The sequence below is a fragment of the Heterocephalus glaber genome, unplaced genomic scaffold, assembly GCF_053883595.1.
Source record: "Heterocephalus glaber isolate CG9 unplaced genomic scaffold, H.glaber_assembly_v1.0 deba00001538, whole genome shotgun sequence".
Lineage (NCBI taxonomy): Eukaryota > Metazoa > Chordata > Mammalia > Rodentia > Bathyergidae > Heterocephalus > Heterocephalus glaber.
This window is the reverse complement of record NW_028258333.1, coordinates 6,303,099-6,322,527: the sequence shown is the minus strand read 5'-3', so window position 1 is coordinate 6,322,527 and position 19,429 is coordinate 6,303,099. Positions and strand designations below refer to the sequence as shown.

The 19,429-nt window shown below is 49.2% G+C and overlaps 2 protein-coding genes across 5 annotated transcripts in view; both read left to right on the top strand.

Annotated features, from left to right (window-relative positions):
• Window positions 1–10,568, top strand: part of LOC147824474 (unconventional myosin-X-like) — a 40,785-nt gene extending 30,217 nt beyond the window's left edge. The window contains exon 14 of the mRNA XM_087189441.1: window positions 10,153–10,568. Within this exon, the coding sequence (XP_087045567.1) occupies window positions 10,153–10,161 (9 nt within the window). The 3' untranslated portion in view covers window positions 10,162–10,568. The remainder of the gene's footprint in view (window positions 1–10,152) is intronic.
• Window positions 218–19,429, top strand: part of Myo10 (myosin X) — a 65,153-nt gene continuing 45,941 nt past the window's right edge. Inside the window, exon 1 of one of the 4 annotated variants that reach the window (XM_087189434.1) lies at window positions 218–1,667. The gene's annotated coding sequence lies outside the window, so the exon portion shown is untranslated. Of the gene's footprint in view, window positions 1,814–16,010; window positions 17,304–17,405; window positions 17,682–19,429 lie in introns of those variants that run through there. The other 3 variants (XM_087189435.1, XM_087189433.1, XM_087189430.1) reach the window with 3 other exon arrangements.

Sequence of the window (19,429 nt, the reverse complement as noted above, 5' to 3'; positions counted from 1 at the left end):
TGTCCCTAGTAATCCCCTTTTTAAAATTTTTTGTTTTGAGACAAGATCTTGCTAAGTTGTCCAGGCTGGGCTCCAACCTGTAACCTTCTTACCTATCTGGCTCCCAGTGCTGGGATTATAGATGTGTGCTCTGTGTCAGATTTTTTTTTCAGTCTTTAAATTTTAACAGACTTTGTTGTTTAGAAAATATGACAATTTATAGAAATTTAAACATGTAGTACACAGTTCCTATATTAAATCCTTCTGAACACACAAATTCCTTTTATTAACATACTGTATTAGTGTAGTACATTTGTTATAGTTAATGAACAGATACTGTGATATCATCAAGGTCCAAAGATACAAATTTACATTAGGGTTCCAGTCTCTTGTGTTGTTCCAGAACTTTGAGTTTTGACAGATGCATACTGTTGTGATATATCAAAATTTCAAATGTTCATAATCTGTTCATGATGATGATGTAAACATATTTTTCAAGTACTATTTAAAAATAATAGGCTAACTTCTGACTGTCTCTCCAAAGGATGAAGCATTGCACACCGTAAAAACATACATAATATTCTGAGAAAGCATAAAATGAAGAATGAAAGCCAGGTGTGGTGGTACATGCCTAAAATTCTAGCTCCCTGGGAGGCTGAGGCAGGAGGATCACTAGTTTGAACCTGGCCTGGGAAAGTTTAGTGACTTAGTGAGACCTTATTTCAAAACAAAAGATAAAGAGCAGCTTGAGCTGTAGCTCAGTGTGAATGTCCTGGGTTCAGTCCCAGGAGTGGAGAGTGCAGGGAAGGAGAGCAGAGGCATCAGCTACGAAGCTAGGACTTTCTGGAATTGCCTAGATTGTCAGCTCTTTGATTGTCATGAAGTACAGGTGGCCCTTGGTGGACTCTGCAGAGTGTTGCGTTTCCTCGGCATACTGGAAAGAGCCTGTTGCTTTCCATAACCTTTGGAGACCTTCCTGATCTTCTGATGCCCCCAAAGCTTCAGGTGGCTGTGACCAGCTCCCTCCACCACATCCTCTTATCACCAGCGTCTTTTGACTTCTGAAGCAATTTATACAGGAGACCTGTGAAAAGGGAGCTTTACCTTTGGGGAAATTTTAGTAAAGGAGGCACTAAAGCTACCATTCTTCTGCCCAAACAAAAAAGGATCCCAGTAAACCCTTCAGCGGTCACTTCAGCCCTGTTTACCGAGTTGCCATGGCAACTATTGAGCTGCGCTCTGTAAAGCTCCGGGATAAATAGCCCTAAATGAAGCCCCACACAAGTGAGGAGTGCCGTTCTCAGGATGGCTTGACCAGGATAACAGCTAAATTGCCTGATTTTGTCCGAGGGCATTTAGGAAAAAAAAATTAGGTCATTTAAAATAATCTTTGGACCTTAAATGTATTTACGTATTTGTTAGTCAGAAAGAGCGCTTGTTTGCTCTTGCAGTCTGAAGGATCTTCAGCAATTACTGTCACGCCAGCCTCGCCAGGCTGGGCTTCCTTTGAGTGGAATCAGGAATGAATTAGCAAGCACGGCCCAAGACGCCACATAAAAGGCTGGGAACACCAGCAAGCTGAAGAAAGCCCGTTTTTGTGTCTGCCAGCTCTAAGCTTGCGGTCCGGACTGCTAAAGATGCAGCAATTTACAGTGGACAAAAACTGAAGGGGAAAAGGAAAACCCAAGGTAGGGCTTTTTCTCTTATTTGTTCTACTTAAAAGTTTCGTGAAGTTTGCAATGATGGTGGTGGTGTGAGATCCCGGAGAGATCAAAAGAGGGGTAGATCTTGCTATTCTCGGAGCACCAGAAGTGTTTAGTTTTACAACAAATGGGTAAGTGCTGCTTCTGGCTACTTGTGCAAGTTTTCACCACTAATCCTTTGTAAAAATGCAGGCTGTGATCTGGTTAGCAGATAAGGCACTGGTAATGCAATATGTTTTTTGATAGTGAGCCTGACTTTTGTAGGAAAAACCATTTGGAATGGCTTGAAGGGGGAAATTAGTGGTGATTTCTTTTGTTTGCATTTATTTCAAAGTATTTCTCTCTGAAAACTTAAACTTACGTAGTCTGCCTTGTGCTTAGCAGAAATCTGCACAAGGGAAATGATCTCTTTTTGCGTTGCATTTAGAAATCTGCCCCAGGGTAATCTCTTTTTGGGTTGCATTATAAGCCAGTTTGTGTGTGGAAATGTGAGCAGTTATAGGACTTGAGTGGAATATGGAGTTGTCTCTGGAATATGATACGCTTGTTTCATACCCCCATCCACATGTGGAAATTTTACAGTCAGCCTGGCAAAACCTGAGGAGAGAGATTTTCTGGGGATTCCCTTATTCCCCAAAATTAGGACCCCAATGGAGGAACTCGGTGAAGAGCAACAGGAAGGTGAATGCTAATCTGGGCCAAGCGGGGAAGGTGTTCAGCAGACACCTTTCAGTTGCTAAGCCTGCCCAGGAGGGAGCTAATGCTTGCAGCTCCAAGGTGCCTTTAAAATTAACTGCAGGGACTTTTCTTTAAAAATGAATAATAATGGGACTGAGGGCTACTTGGCTGAATTTCCTTTCATTGAAATAGAAAAGACAGACTTGTAGAAAGAACCAATGTTAGGATGTGCATGTATGAGTCTTTAATCTGACATGAATTTCTTACCCTCCCATGAGAAAGGTGTGTGTTAGTCACCTATGGAAAATCACCACTTATTTGTAACTTGGAACCTTCAACTTGGGTTTCTCCTCTGTCATCTGCTGTTTAGTTGTGGGAGATGTTGTTGTTCTGGACCTGTTGTGTTTGAGACAGTCTCACTATGCAGTGCAGGCTGGCCTTGAACTCACTACATAGCCCAGGCTGGCAGGGATCCTGCTGCCTCAGCCTCCCAAGTGCTAAGATTACAGGCTTGTGTCCCCACACCAGTCTGCCATTTAGTTTAACGCCAGGGCACACTAATGGGAGCCTAGGGGACAGGATGTGGTTAGACCCCTCCCAGGGGCAGCCCTGCAGGCTCTTGCTGAAAGCCTTCCTGCTGGAATGGGCCCCCAGCACAGCCCGCCCACCCCAGCCTCAGCTGTCTGTCTGCCACCTGCATGGAGGTGGGGTGGAGGAGAGGGGGGTGTTTGTTCTCCTCCCGGGGGAGGAGCCCAGATTAACATTTTCATGGGTGCTCTCTCAGCTGCCGGCTCTGGGGAGTGTCTGTTCTGGGACCCCTACCGCCCGCACCCCTGCAACACAAAGAGCGGATTCCAGTCCCCGGGCCCCAGCCACGCCCCGCTTTGACTGGGAGCCAGCTGGGCTGGACCTGCATGGAGTGGAGTGGGGGGTCTCGGCCTCTCTGGGCATCCCGCTGCCGTTCAGGCTTTCTCCGGGACCCCTTTGTGGGTGGGGGTCTCCTCCTTCCCTCCTTTCCTCCCCAGCCAGCTCTGGGAGACAAAGTGCCAATTCTGCCTCCCCCTGTCGCCAACGTGAAGGCCATACTGGCTTGGTGATGAGAAAACGTTTGGAAAATATGCTAAATATTTTTAATTACCCATACTCTCACCACAGAAAGACAGCCTTGTTTGTGTTTTACTGTATATGCACTTTCCCTTCAAGTTGGATCATAATCTACCTTAGTTCTGTAGCCTGCATTTTAAAATACATCATAAATTTCTCCTGTCCCCTTTCCATGCATACAGATTTTTATCCGCAGCGGTACTTTAAAGTCAGGTTTCCGTTATTTGATCGTTTGCTTTACGTGTTGTTGGGAACAATGCTGCTATGTGATTTATTTGCACAAATGCTGTTGCCTGAAATTCTTGGAAGTTTGTTTGCTAAATCAGCTGTGCACATTGTTACCTCGTTGGTCTGTGTGGATACATAGTCGGGTGACCTTCATTAAGGCCAGCTGGGGGAAATACTGCAGCATATACTGGCACTCCTCAGTTAATGACCGAGCTCCAATCTGTGACTCGGTCGTTAAGCAGATTTGTGCTAAATGAGGCTGCACAAATACAATAAACAGTGCCTCACGCCACGATATTCAGAACAAAAAAATGGTCAAAGAAAACCCTACCTTGATGTCTTGGCTTTTATTTGCAGCACTGTAATGTATAACAGAACATAAAACTGCGGCACTGTGCTGTACAATACAGTCGGCCAAAGTCACGCTACTGTGCTGTAGCAGAAGCCACCACCATAAGGCCGCACTGCCGCTCCTGTTTCTGCGTGGTCAGTCCAAAGTCCCAGGGGCTGCCTCTGTCGTGGGTAGGCCCTTAAGCAAGGAGTATCTGTATAGCAAGAGGTGTTTAAGACAGGGTCTGGCTGTGTAGCCCAAGCTGGCCTGGAACTCCTCCTACTGATGATCCTCCTGCCTCATCCTCCCAAGTGCTGCCCAGTGTGAACCCTTAATAAAGAGCCCCTAAAACCAGTAAGAATAATAGAGGTTGTAGTTGAAAAATACTTAAAACAGGTGAACAAGAAATTTGCAAAAGGTGAAATACAAATTGAAAACAGCGTGACAGTCTCAGTAGTACAAAGAAGTACAACTTAAAGTGTGATAGTTTTGTGCGTGCCAGGACTGGACGGGTTTGGGTTTTGCTGTGCTCTGTAATATTAAACACCCACCAGGTTCTATGACTGAATAAACTGCCACTGATGCGCCCTGCCGCCTGGAGTGCAGGCTGTTGCAGCCTTTTCCAAAGGATGTTCTCATCTTGTCTGTATTCAACTGTTTCTGTGTCTTTGGGAGACACAGAGGGAGATACACAGCTCATGTACGTGCTGAAGGGCATGGGGGCCATTCCATTTCAGGCATGGAATTTCATGCCTGAAATTCCAAGAATTTCAGAACTCACAGGAGGCTGAGGCAGGAGACTCACTGAGTTCCAGGCCAGCCTGAGCTACATAACAAAACCCTCTCTCAAAAAAAATGTCAGCAGGGGCGGGAGATTTAGCTAGTGGTTCCCCTGCCGCCTGCCTTGCAGGCACAAGGTCCCTAGTTCGATTGCCAGTACCAAAAAAAAAACAAAGTCAGAGGAAGTGACGGTGGACAGGATCTTGACCGGCCGCCTTCCTTGAGCAGTGGTCTCTCACTGTTAAACATATCTTTTTTTTTTTTTTTTTTTTTTTTGGTACCGGGGATCGAACTTGGGTCCTTGCGCTTGCGAGGCAGGCTACGGAATGATATCTTTAAAAGTCCCTGATCATTTTCTTATTTCTTTTTTGTTTGGTTTGGCTTGGTTTTTTGAGACAGGGTCTCACTGTGTAGTTCAGGCTGGCCTGGAACTCACAGCGATCCACCTGCCTCAGCCTCCCGAGTGCTGGGATGACAGGCGTGGGGTCCATGCCGCCCTTGGCGCCCTCCTGCCTCAGTGCTTGTCTGCCCAGCCCTCCTTGTCCTGTCCCCCAGCCAGCCTCCCCACGTGACCCGGGCTCTGACTGACCTGCTTCCCGCCTCCTGCTTCCTGACTGGAGGCTTCCTGCCCCCTTGCCTTAGCTTCCTAGCCACCCTTTTCTCTTCTAGTTTTCTGTATTCTTGCATCCATGCCAGCCACCACTGGAAACGGAAATGTGTCCATTGCTGGTTTTACATCCTTCTCTTCCTGTCGGCCGCCTCTTGATCAGGCGATTCAGGCTGGATCCTTTGCTTTGTTGTCTGGATCGGGAGCTTAGGCCACCTGAGCCCTAGCTGACAGTAGGGCTGGGGAGCCCTGGTGACCACCGCTGGATGCCTAGACCCTGTCCCCTACCTCTGTATTTGCTGTAAAGAAAAATAACATCTACACACAAGTTAATTTTTATTACAGTGTTTGTTACTCCTTTTGACTTTTGTCTCTTGCTGTGAAATGCACGGAGAAAGGACCCTCTGGAATCACTTGGTGTCTTTCTTACGCCATGCGTCATTCAGTCAAAACCAGTCGTCCCCTTTCCCGGAAGGGGTACAGGGCACTGGAGATGCTGGGGTCTTCACACCGGCCGCGCAGCCTTATGTAACAGCCTGGGCCTGGGCCGGCTGCTTTCCCATGAATGCTGCTCTAGTTTCTGGCAAACCGAAAGGATAAAGCCGCTTGTCCGAGTGTGCCACAGGCTCGTTGTCGGTGTCTCCCTGAAAGGAGCGCCATGGAGCTGCAGACGTGTGAGTGTGCGCTGGGATGCGCTCGGATTCCAGCTCTAGGAAGTTAAAGCTGAACAGCCGGCTAGAGACCTTGTAGCGCCTCTCTCCTCCTCTCCCTGTTTATAAAGTGTCCCTGGTAATGGTCAATGAGTCTTTTTACAAGATGGCTCTTGATAAACAAGAAAATGAGGGATGCGAATGTGAATGCATGATAATTTAGATAACTGAGAATTCAGCTCATGAACTGGTAGACAGGACCATGATTTAAGTATGAAATCTTTTACACCTGCGTTGATACTGTTTCCTTAGGGAACAAGCGAAGCTGAAATAAAGCGGAGGACTAAGAAACGTTGCTGAGTCAAAATAGGGCAAAAGTCAGAAAGCAGAGGGAAACTGCCCCGACGAGCACTGCCCTTCCTCTGGTGTCGCCAAGCAGGGCTTGGACCAGGCCGGTGGCACAGGAACCTCGAGGGTGGCCACCTGAGGTCCTGCATGCAGGTGGAAGGGGACTCAGGGCCGGAAGCAAAGGAACAAAGGATACGAGAGCTGCCGACGCCTGCGTCCCCGGCACCTCCTGGGCTGGCCCTGTGGCATCAGCACGTGGGCCCTGTATGCGGTCTGCAGCTCTCTGGGACACGCTAGACGCACTTCCTGGTTGACGACACAAACTCGGGGCTCTGCCAAGGTCCACAGGGTGAAAGCCTTGCCCTTCTCATGCTGAATGAGAAAACTGAACCGCCGCACAATCGCCGCTTGTGCTGGTGACTCACCTGGCCTGTCACCGCCCCACCTGTCCCGGCACGCTGCTGCTGGGAGGCTTCAGCGCTGCAAAGGCAGCCTGGGAACATCCAGGGAGCCTCAGTGACTGGCCAGGCACCTCGTTTTGTTCTTTGTTCTGGCCGTTTTGGTTGATGACCTGCAGCTGCACACCTGAAATACAGATTGCTCTGGGTGCTGAGGGAATCGCTGACTGCACCCTCCTTGGAGGGCCTACAGGGGGCAGTAGAGAGACTCGCCGAGCATGGTCAATACCGGAGGCGAGGGGATGAACAGGACTGTCTAGGTTTCTTCTGGTTTCATTCACCGTCAGTGGCCTCTGATCATAGTTCGTGATGCCACCCATGCGCAGGAAAGTGTAGAGACAGACCCCTGGTGGACCCCCACCCCCAAGCAGGGAAGGAAGCCCATGCCCTGTGCGCTGAGCTGCATCCCCCAACCCTTTTCTTCAGTTTTTTGTTAATACAGAGTCTCCCTAAGTTTCTAAGTTGCCCAGGCAGAGCTTGAAGTTGCAATCCTCCTGCCTCAGCCTCCCTAGTGCTGGGCTTACAGACATCCCCAGCACTTGTTGAGTCACCCTAGTGTCTCCAAGCCCTGGGGCCTGGTCTCATGGTTTTGTTGAGTAAATCATAGAATTTCAGCTCCACTCTGCTGCCCGGTGGCCTGGTGAGCCCAGAGCTATTTCACCTGGGCCTGTCTTTCCTTATCTTCTGGGGTTAATAGTATGAGGCTTTGGTTTTTTGTTTTTAGATTGTTTTGAGATGGTCTCCTTCGTAGTCCAGACAGACCTTGAACTCACGACATGGTCAGGTGGGGCTTGAACTCAGCAATGCTCCTGCTTCAGCCTCTCAGGTGCTGGGATTATGGGCAGGCACCCACCATCTCCCCTAGCAGCTTGGAAAGCTCTCATAATTCACAAACAACAAGTTGATCGTTGTTGACATTTTGGCCAGTGAATAAGGCAGTCTTCCCTGAAGGGAGTACGTGGTCAGCAGGAGCCCAAAGAGGGTTATTCGCCAAATGATTCCAGAGGCCGTGTACCCTGGTGGACTTGGCAGAGGGTTCTGTTGGTTTGGGTTTTGCTGCAGTGCTGGGGGCTGAACCCAGGGCCTTTGCACTGAGCTACCTGCTCAGCACCATTTAGTTTTGATTTTGAGACAGGTCTTGCGAAGTTGCCCAGGCTGGACTCAAACTTGCAGTCTTTCTCCCTCAGCCTTCCAGAGAGCTAGAATCACAGTTGCGCACCACCATGTCTATCTTAAATCCCTTTTCAGAAAAACAATTTCGATTTCACAGTGCTGAGGACCATGTGGAAGACCTCCCACTTGGGTGCTAGCCAAGCACTCTCCCACTGAGCCACACCCCTGCCTCCTTTTATTTCTCAACAGTTTCTTAGTTGGTGAGCCTGCAATTTAAAACTTTCCTGAGTTTGGTATGATGGTGCACACCTGTAAGCCCAGCACCAGGGAGGCTGAGGCAGGAGGATCGCCATGAGTTTGAGGCCAGCTTAAACACAGCAAGTTTAAGGCCGGCCTGGACCACAAAGCGAGATCCTGTCTCCAAAAACAAAACAAAAGAAACCTCTCTCCTGCTGGCCGTCCTCTGACAAGTCTTGCAGAAGAGCAGCGTTTCCTGCGTGGGGGTCTGGGAGTGAGCGGGAGGGAGTATCAGATTGGAGGTGCCTGGACCCACGGGCCGGTGTGGACGCCTCAGAGCAGAGCTCTCAGGTCCTGGTGCCCAGGTGCTCGGAGTCATGTGAACAGAGGCCCGAGGTGGGCACAACGCGGCCAGGGAGAGCACCAGACCGCCGTTCGCTGGCAAGTCCCAGCGCTCCGTGCAGTGCTTTGTGGTGTTTCTCATTCATACTAAACTGATACTGGCTGCTTTGGTTGTGCCTCCAGCACAGGGGCATCCATACCTGAATAAGCAGGAGTAAGGACAGCGGGGCGCTGTGTGCTCCTGTCATCCCGCTTGTGCCCAGGGACCTCTCCATCCTTGTCTCCGTCAGCCACAGTGCACACCGAGGCCTCCGCACTGTGCACACGCGTGCATCTGTGCACATTGGCTGCCTGCCTTGTGTTCCTGTGTGAGCGAGGTGACCGGAAGACCGGGTGACATGCTAAGCCCCTTCCAGCCCCAACACGAACCTGGCCACATTGGGCCCCGCCTCATACTCGGCTCTACTTGGTGACTGAGGGTTTGGGCCAGAGTTCTCTGAGTTGCCTTTTTTTGGCTTTGTAAAAACAGTTCAGATGCCTCAGTCTTACTCTGTTATTTTACGTTTATTTGTCTCTGAGACTCATTGTTTTCCTGTGCATACTTTTTGGTTTTGTTCTGTTTTGTTTTTTGAGACAGAGTCTTGCTATGTAGTTCAGACTGGCTTGGAACGGTCTGTGTCGCCCAGGCTGGCCTCAAATTCATGGCGATCCTCTTGCCTCAGCTGCCCCAAATTCCGGGATTATAGGCATGCGCCACCACACCCAGCGCAGGTTTTCATTCTTTAAACTAAGTGTGATGCAGGCCTCCAGAGGGTCCGAGTTCTGTGTCCCCGAAGCTCAGACACCCTGAAGCAGGGAACCAGGTGGGCGCATTCTGCTGCTTCCCACCCCCGCCCTGCCCAGGGAGTGACTTACGGAGACACGAGAGTCGAGTCCTAAAGACCCTGCTCTGCCCAGCATCCACACCCCAGATGCCAGGTGCTGGCTGGGGACAATGAGGAACGTCAGGCCGCCGCAGCCACACTCCCCTTCTTTCTCCTGCGCCTGGTACCCTGACCCGGTGAGGCCTTGGGCAGGGTCGTGACTGCCCCCTGGGAAGCCGGGAGGAGCCAGGCACACACAGGAGGGGCGCACGGACCGGACCGTGTGGAGCAGGGAGGCGGAGGCTGCGCTGCCTGGGTAGCCAGGTTCTGCTCACCTGGCCGGGCTGGAGCGGCGGCGTCTGTCCTCCTGTCCTCGGAGAGACTGGGCTCCCCTCTGCTTTCCCGGAGCCTCTGCCCTGCTTTGCTTTAAACTTGAGCTGAGTCTGGAGCCAAGGCTCCACCCAGCGCCCAACCCTGGGGCCCTGCCCAGCCTGCAGCACGTCTGAGTTCCCTTGCTGTCCGGGTCCTTTCACGTTTTAATCTGATGGATTTGTACTGGAACCTGTTAGCAGGCTATCTATCCTTAAGGTATCTTAAATCACTAACCCTCTCAATCTGTGTGTCCTAAACGACAAACATGTGCTATTAAAGTTTAAAAGATAAAAAGAAAAAATGTATGTTACCTCTTGAGAATTGAGGCCCCGTCCACCCTAGGTGTCTTCTTCCCCCAGGTGCTGTAATACAGTTGGAGTTCCTTTTACACAGTGCTCCTGGACCCTACTACTGAATAAACTATCAAGGCCACGCTCATAATCCCAGCCCTCCCCTCAGGAGGCTGAGGCAGGAGGATCTCCAGGAGTTCAAGGCCAGCTTGGACTACATAGTGGGACCCTGTCTCAGAAATAAAGACCTTAAAACCCCTGATGCGGACCCATCCTTGCTTAAATTCCATGCTGTTGCTAATTCCAGAAGGAGGCTGTAGCTTTGGGAGCTATGCCAGTCCCCACCAGCAAGCCAGGGGCTCCCCGTCTGCAAGACACTCTGCCTGGTGTCTGCAGTGCATGGCCTTGGCCTCGGGGAGCTGGGTGCAGGTGGGACAGGCCAATCCGATCTGGAGCCGCCCTCAGTGCTGTGCGCAGGGGAGGGGGCGGGGGCGGCCTGGGCAGGGTGCTGAGCACTGGGCTGGGCAGCACAGGTGCAGGATAAAGGCAGGAAACCGGAAAGGAGGGAGAATGGGAGGGGGTGGGGGGCTGACTCAGGAAAGCACTGCAGCAGGTGTTGGGTACATGCGGCGGCCACAGTGTCTGCAGGACTGGAATGAAAGGCATCCTGGGGAGCAGCGAGGGAGAGCACAGCCTCCTTGCCAGTCTGGGAGAAGATGCGGTGGACACACCCCGTTGTTGCCTGTCAGTCTGGCTTTACCACAGCTCCTCTGCGTGGCTCTTTCTCATCATTACATAACACTAAAGATGCTAGGTTTAAGATGTGTCTCAAAATCACACAAGGCTGTAATCCCAGTGCTCAGGAGGCTGAGGCAGGAGGATCTCTGGGGGTCCATGGCCATCCTGGACTGCATGGCAAGAGCCTGTCTCAAAAACAAAGAACAAAACAAAACCACACAACAAAAATACAGTGTCCTAAGGAAAATGTGTTTTGGCTGGCCTAGAAATTAAATACAGCATAAATGGGCTAGAAAGAATGTAGTTATGTTGAGAATCATCTCTATTTAAAAGATGCTTCACAAACAACATTTGAAGTTGGCAGTAATTCCTCATAGGTCATTTTTTTGTTCAGACTCTTGAGCCTCCTGGGAAGTGTCCATGAGGTGTCTTCCAGGCTACGTTTTTGCCCTAGTGTTGCCGTTCATCTCTGCATAATAATAAGTCATGTCATTGGCAAGGAGTAACAGGTTTTAGTCTCTTGATTTGTATTAAAATAGTTGCATTGGGCCGGGGATTTAGCTCAGTGGTGTGACCGCCTGCCTGGGAAGCACAGGGACCCAAGTTTGATCCCCGGTACCAAAAAAAAAAAAAATAATAGTTACATTTATATAAATCAAACAAATGCAAATAAATTATAATTTTAAACATTGTTTTCTTGTATTCTCCAGGTCTGTGTGTGTGTGTGTGTGTGTGTGTTTGTGTGTGTGTTACTGAAGATCAGATCCAGGTCCTTGTGCATGCTAAGCAAGCACCTTGACACCAGTTACATCCCCAGCCCTTTTAAAATTTCATTCTGTGACAGTGTCTCCCTAAGTTGTTCAGGTGGGGCTCAAACTTGGTGATCCTCCTGCCTCAGCCTCCTAAGTAGCTGGGATTACAGGCGTGCACTCCCATTCCAGTTTACTCTCCATGTCTTGAAGGAGCAGAGTCTAATTTCTTAGAGCAGCCCTGTTCAGTAGACACAGACTGTGAGCCACATAAAGAAAACTTTTCCAGTAGCCATGTTTAAAAGCAAAAGGAAATTAATTTCATAAAATTACTTGTATATACAATATTATTTCGGGAGGTGAAAGGGTCTCAAAATTACTGAAATACTTTACTCTTTTCTCATACGCGTTTCTGAAATCTGGTTTTTATTACCTTTAGAGCACAACTTAGTTTACACCGGCTGAGCACCTTCTGCCTGCCTTTTGTTCCCTTTTTTTCTTTCTTTTTGCAGCACCGGGGATGGAAACGTGGGCCTCACCTGCATCCTGAGTTCGGGCCACACGCCCAGCCTTGGCTTTTGTTCTTTAACTCAAGCGCCAGCATGCTCTTTCCGTAACTGGCAAGCTAGGAAGTATTTCAGGCTTTGCCCGTGTGCTGAATGGCCCTAGACAATGCGTGGCTGTCTTCCCAAAAAGGTTTATTTACAGAAGCAGGTGGCGAGTGGGCGTGGCCCTCAGGCTGCGCTTTGCCAAGCCCTGCACTAACTAAATGTACTATTATCTGCTTTGGGCTTTAATCCTCAGAAGTGGATTTCTGTTTTGGTTTGCTACCAAGGGAGCTATTGTGAGGAATTTCATTCGGGAAATAACTCCATTGTTAAAGGGCAAATGGAGCTGTAGCACCCTCTTCTGCCCTCCTGAACTCGCACCTTGCAGAATGGCAGGGTAGCCGTGGTACAGCAACTTCGAGGCCCAGGTGCTGGATGTCACTGCCTGGGTGTGCATCCTGGCTCTGTGGCCTGAACTTGGTGACCACCAACATGTTAACTTACACCTCTGTGCTTCCGGTTGTGCATCCGTGAATGGACAGTGACCCCCGCCTGCCCACCAAGTCGCTGTTGGCCGTCCTTCGCCCTCAGCTCTTGCTGGCTTCAGTGTCACAGTGGTCACTGCCTTGCTGCTCCTACCCATGGTGTTCGTACTGTGCCCGTCATCCCAGAGGCCTGGATGCGCACCAGTCATGCACCAGGACAGAAGCAGGTCCCCTGGGTCGCCTGTCTGCGGGGGGTGGGGGTGGCCACCCACATGGGGACACTGTCCCTTAAGGAGAGGCACCTCTGTGGTCCACGGCAGTTGGTGTGTGATGCATCAGACAGCTTCAGTTCTCTGGACCAACATGAAAACACTAAGAGCAGCCAGGAGTGGTGGTCCGAACCTGTGATCCTGGCACTCAGAGGCTGAGGCAGGAGGATCTGAAGTTCCAGGCCAGCCTGGGCGACATAATGAGTTCAAGAGGAGCCTGAACTACAGAGGGAGAGCCTCTCTCAAAACAACAACTAAGAGCACCCTGCCCACCTCACACAGAGTAGAGCAGATAAATAAATGATGTCTTGTATGTAAAGGGCTTTATGCAAACGTCAGCTAATGGCATTTTCCAGAAGATCGCTCTCCTAGGCTTTATATCGCACTCTACCTTTAATCATCATGGACTGGTTTCATCCACAGTGTGGTTGTAACAATCAAGATACTATTCTATGCTGAGTATTTAGTCCAGTGGCAGAAACACAGGCTCCGTTCAGTGATGAGCCAGCTGCTGTTTTTTTAAATTAAACTTTCAGTGTAAGGTATAACATTTTAAAGCGGGGTGCAGACACGGGTCTGTAATAGCTTTTGGGAGGCTCAAGAAGATCGAGAGTTGAAGGCCAGCCTGCACTACTGCACAGCGAGATCTTGTCTCAAAAGCAAAACCAAAAAAAGTCACAACGCAGCCCTTTAGCTTTCCGTAATTGGCACTAGAGATAGTATTAAGCACCCTGGTTATGTGGCGTGACAGACACACGTGCTAGGGTGGGATAGGAAGACGATCTTGCATTGTCGCCAGTCGGTTTCTGACTGACAGATGAACGTGCAGAGCCCACACTGCTGGAACACACACCCAGTGGCCAGCAGTGCGGGCTCTGCTAGGAGCAAGTGTGTTTTTGCGGGCAGTGGGGGCTGGCTGCTGCGATACCTTCACCCCTATGCTCCACACGCAGCCCCCAAAGCAGCGCCCTTGGGGAGCCAGAGGCTGGGGTGTGAATGGGAAACTCGCACGGGGACTCCGGTTCTGCTTTTGTATTTCTTTACAAGCCCTGAGCACTGGAGGAGGAAGCAGCTGCTCAGCAGGAACCTAGGAGCCGGCACCCTAGCCTTGGTGTAGAGGCGGCTGTGGAAAGGCGGGGTACCCTCATGTCGCCATAGGAACTTTCTCAAGATTCTTTGGGTACAAGGCGCAAAATGTGCAAGTGCTTTCTTTTGCATTTTTTAAAAAACAATTTTTCTGTGTGCGTGCACACACACAATATTTACACACGTGGAAGCAGGTGAGGTAGGTGAGGATTTCTTCAGGAGCTGTGAGGGTTTTATTGCCGATTCTCTTCTGTGTTTGGATTTAAAAGCAAACACTCACATGCTTTGTTCTTCCATTTCACACGGGTATGTCAGTGAAGGCAACAAAGAGACAACTGTAATCTCCCCACATCTTTTGTATCCACCCTGATGAAACCCTCGGCTGAAATATTCTTTGTTAAGCCCTGCAGTGACCCATTTCCCACAGAAGCAAGCCTGCCATGCGGGGGAGGAAGAGGGTGCCCAGCCGCTGCCTCGGGCCTCCGCCTCAGGCAGTGCTCCGAGTTGCAGCCACGCCCACTCCAGGATCCTGAGGGTCTCAGCTTTTTGGTGTGAAAGTAAATCAAACCTAGTCGGAGAGAATGAGTTTCACTTAGGTTTTCTCAAAGCAGGCTCATTCCAGTAGCCCAAAGCCTGGTCTGCAGAGCCCATGCCGCCAGGGAAACAAGTATCTCCACCCGGTGCAGGGCTCTGGTGTGTCTTTTTGTTGTCATCTAATAAATGTTTCCTAACTGAGCAGCCCCCACTCACACCTTTCAGCGAGGTTGATTTGTGCATCTGTAATGCACTTCGATGCTCTTTGGACAAGCTTCATAATCTCTTGGTTTCAGCCAAAGTTTAGTCTTGTGCTGTGAATGTCTGGGTTTTAGTGCATGCATAGCTTTCCAGAGTGTCATTGGGATCAAATAGGACCTAGCTGTTTCAGTCAGCATTGAAGGCTCCTCCATGCCTTTTTGTGGCCTGATAGCACCATCTTTTAAATCTATGAATAAATGCCACTGTAGGGATGGACTGTAGGGGGTTTTGCCCATCTTCTTATTGATAAGACATCTTGATCACTTCCATTGTTTGGCAGTTCTGAATAAATTGGCTGCCGCTGGCCATGGGGAGGGTTTGCATGAACAGAAGTTTTCAGCTCAGTTGGGTGAAGGTGAGTGTGCAGTTCCTGGATCTCGGGTCAAGACTGTCTTGAGCTTTGTAAGAAACTATCTTCCAAACTGAATGTCCCATCACACGTTCTTGCAAGTTCTAAGCTAAGGGAGAGTTCTGTTGCTTTACATCCTTTCAGCACTTGGTATTTTCCGGTTCCTGGATTTTAATGATTTGAATACATGTGCAGTGGTACTCCCTTACTGCCTCAGTTGTAATTCCCTAGTGACAGGTGATATTGAACAGCTGTCCCTGTGCTTACTGACCACCTGTACGTCCTCTTCGGTGAAGTGTCTTTTGCCTAACAATCTTTTTTTTTTGCAGTACTGGGGATTGAACTCAGGACCTTGCGCCTTGCGCTTTTGAGGCAGGCTCGGCTCCTGGCCACTGAGCTAAATCCCCAGCCCTTTAAAGTTGTCTTTTATTTTTTTATTTTTTTATTTTTTTTTTGGTGCTGGGGATTGAACTCAGAACCGTGTGCTTGCGAGGCAGGTGCCAGAACCACTGAGCTAAATCCCCAGCCCTAAAGTTTTTAAATACATACCTTTGATACAGTCTTTTTTCCAGATACATATTTTTCAACTGTTTTCAAGTCTCTACTGTGTGTATTTCCATTATCTTAACAGTATCTGAGAGAAAAAGTTTTAATTGTAGTGAAATTAAAACTTCTCAGTTGTTCTTGTCATATACAGGGCTTTTGGTACTATAGCTGAGTTATCATCCAACACAAGGTCACCTAAGATCATCTTCTATGTTTTCTTCTAGTCGTTTTGTGTTACATGCATAGGTCTATAATCCATTTATAGTTAAATTTTATGAAATTCATAATGTCTGCATCTAAATTGTGTTTTTCATATTGATAATCCAGTCAGTTTAGAACCATTTATTTAGAAAACTTTCTTCATTTAATTGTCTTTTCTCATTTATGAAAAATTAGTTGACTTGGGCAGGAGATTTAGCTCAGTTGCGTTGCTGCCTGCCTCGGAATCACAAGGTCCTGAGTTCGATCCCCAGTATGGAAAAAACAAATTAGTTGACTATAGTTGTTTAGACTGACATACAGTGAAGAGCATTTTCATTTCTTGAAAATCTATAACAGAAGCAAAACCTGTTTAATGTATGTTTTTTGCACTTGTGAGGCAGGCAGTGGAACCACTGAGATAAATCCTGTCCCTAAACCTGTTTAATGTAAACAAATATATTAGAAACAGCCACAAACAAAACCTCAATGTTAGGTACGCAGCATGCCAGCAAGGGTGCACCTGGTACGTCAGTTCCTGTGGTAGGCAACGTAAAAATGCATAGAGCTCAGCTCTTTCCCCAGTGAAAGCCCTCTCCTGGGGAATTCCGTGGATATGTCCGATGGGTTCCCAAAATTACACAGCGTAAAGAAAAGTGTGATCGCGGTTGCTCCACTAGGCAAGGACCTCGTGTGCTGGAAGCCCAGGGGAAAAGGCTGCACCGGGCCCTGCTCTGCAGGTGCCAGTGGTAGTCTGGTGGGGAAGATGCAGTGAGGGACACCCTGAGATCTCAGACATCATGGTGACAGCGAGCAGATTTCGGGTGCGGAAGCCAGCCTCAGGCCAAAGACCGGAAGTGCGTGCTTTAGTCCAGAAACAACTAGAATTATCTATAATTGGACTAAAGTGTAGGGTTTGTGCATTTGAGTGAAAAGGCACATTGGCGCCCTATTTTAGGACCTTGAATTTCGTGACGCCCAGGCCTGTTTTAACTTGGCATGTGCTGAAGTTCTCGAGCAGGGGTCTAGCGGGACAGAGCTGAGCCAGGCTCTGTGCACGCATGTGTGCGCTTATTGTGGTTCCCACTGGGCATCAGGCCCGGTGGTTCTGCGGGAAGTGCCCCACCAGCTCCCAACTTGGACTGAACCCTTCCCCGGCTCAGGCTCAGCTCAGGCTCAGCTGGCTGGGTGCTAACTGTCCCGGGCCCTGCAGGGGTGTGGCTTGAGGTCTGTCCTGGGCGGGTGAGAAATTTCCGTACCCTGTAACCCGACCTCCAGGACTGACTCACTGCCCCACTTCTGCAAGTCATGTAACCACTCAGCTTCCTGCTCTCACCTGTTGGGAGGACCTCTTCCGAAGGGAAGATTTGCTTTCTACACTTTTCACAAAATGTGAAAACTAGCGAGTGGCAACAACTGTGTAGAATGTTTAACAGCCCGGGACTGCAGGGACTGCTGTAAGTACAAAGAACCTTTGTCTCTCGCTTAATTGGCTTTTGTTTACTGCCTGTTTCAAGGTCAGGGAAATTATATCGCTGCTTTATTAACCTGCTCTTGAACACAGTTCAAAGCGTGATAGACTTCTTATCCGATCATATTCATTCATGCACCTCGCTGGAGGGTTTGAGGTAACAAAGAAAGCAAATAAAGATTGTGATTCTTTGCAGGGCTCTCGCTCTTCTCCAATCAGCAAGAGGCGGGCATGGGAGTTCCTGGGTGAGGCTTTCTCAGTCTATTTGGGGCTGGGAATGTGTTTTATTGGTGCAACGTAACTGGCTCACACTAAGTTCTTGTGGGATCCTCTACTTCTTAAGTAGAAGATGGATTATCAAAAGGTAAGTCTTGCGTGTTTGTCTTTAAAGTAGGCTGGGGTAGAGATGTATCTCCTGAGGATAATGAGACACAAATATCTCCTCTGTTAAATGCTTTCTGTGGGTCAATTGTAGGATCTCTGCCCTTTTATAATCTATTTATCAAAAAAGAATCTCGTTGCAACTCTTTTCGCTAATTACCACGTTTTCTGGTGAGCAGGCCTCCTACTATGGACTGTGGACTGAGTCCCTTGGTTGCAGACCTAATACGTGTGTAAGGAAGTTTAAAGTAGTCACATGTTGGGCCCACTGAGAACCCTATGAAGGAGAGGAGAGCTCTTTATTTCATGGTGGAATGTCACGAAGCTCACTTTGAAAAAGTCTGCCCATGTGGTGGGGAAGGTCACATCCCAGTAGAACAGGTTTAAGAACGTGTTTTGTAAGTCAGGCCAGGTGGCCCTCTGTGGCTGCCCTGCTTGGGTCCTGCGTGTGGCTTTCTGTGGCCTCTCAGCCTGGCGTCCCCTGTGTGCCCAGGTCGGGGCTCGCCGCCGTTCTTTTTTTTTGTACCGGGGATCGAACTCAGGACCTTGCACTTTTCAAGGCAGGCAGTGGCACCACTGAGCTAAATCCCCGGCTGTTCTTAGTCAGAGTAGGTTGGATCCCCATCTCCTGCGTCCGCCAGCCTGACTGTGCCCTGCTGGGCCCCACCCTTCCTCCTGCAGTTGCTCAGTCTGGGAAGGGGCTTTTTACACCTCTTTCACTGTACTGAAATAATACGCCTCTACTTTTCTGCTTTACTTGCTGGAAAGGTCGCGGCAGTCATTACTAAATGTGCCCGAGTCCGGGGCCCCGTGTGTCCTCCCAAGGGGCCCTGAGAGACGTGGCCCTTAGCAGGTGCTCCAGTGGGAGGGAGGAGACTGGGTGGACCCAGTGTGGGTCACGGGACATGGGGATGCTCTTCAGCCAGCAGAAGTGAGGTGCAGGGTCGTGGTGCTGCCCTGCTGCCTGTAGGGGTGCACAGGGGTAACTGGGGTCACATGTGCTCAGCGTTTGCTGCTTGACTTTGCAAAAAGTTTATTAGATTTAGTTGATCTTGCTGTGAACTGACATCTGGCAGGACTCAGGGTAGTGAACCAGGTTTGACCCTTAAAATTGTGGGTGTCTTTTTTGTTTTTGGATTTTAGAAATGGGGTCTTGAAATGTCGTCCAAGCGAGCCCTGAACTCCTGGGCTCCAGTGATCCTCCTGCCTCAGCCTCATCAGTGATACATGAGTGCCACACCACCCAGCTGAAACTGTGACTTTTAAATCACTGGAATTAATTAGACCAAGTCAGCGTGTGACTGATTGGTCCCTAAGATCCTTTTTGGTGCCAGTATCTTCAAGGCTGTGTTTCCAGAATATGATGGCAGACACTGCCAGGAACATTACATACAGTACACAGAGCATGTTCTCTGCCTAGATTCCATCTTTACCTTTTCCCTTACACTTTTACCCCTTTGAGGGTTGGGTCCTGCTGGGGATTTAGCTCAGTGGTTCCGGCGCGTGCCTTGCAAGTGCAAGGTCCCAAGTTCGATCCCTGGTACCCAAAAAAAAAAAAAAAACGGTGAATATTTAAAAATTTTTGCAGGGCTGGGGATTTAGCTCAGTGGCACTCACCTGCCTAGTAAGCACAAGGTCCTGAGTTCAATCCCCTGTACTGGAAAAAAAAAAGAAGAAGAAGAATGCAGAGAGTTGGTTCCTATGGAAGCAAACCCCAGGACTGGAGTTTTT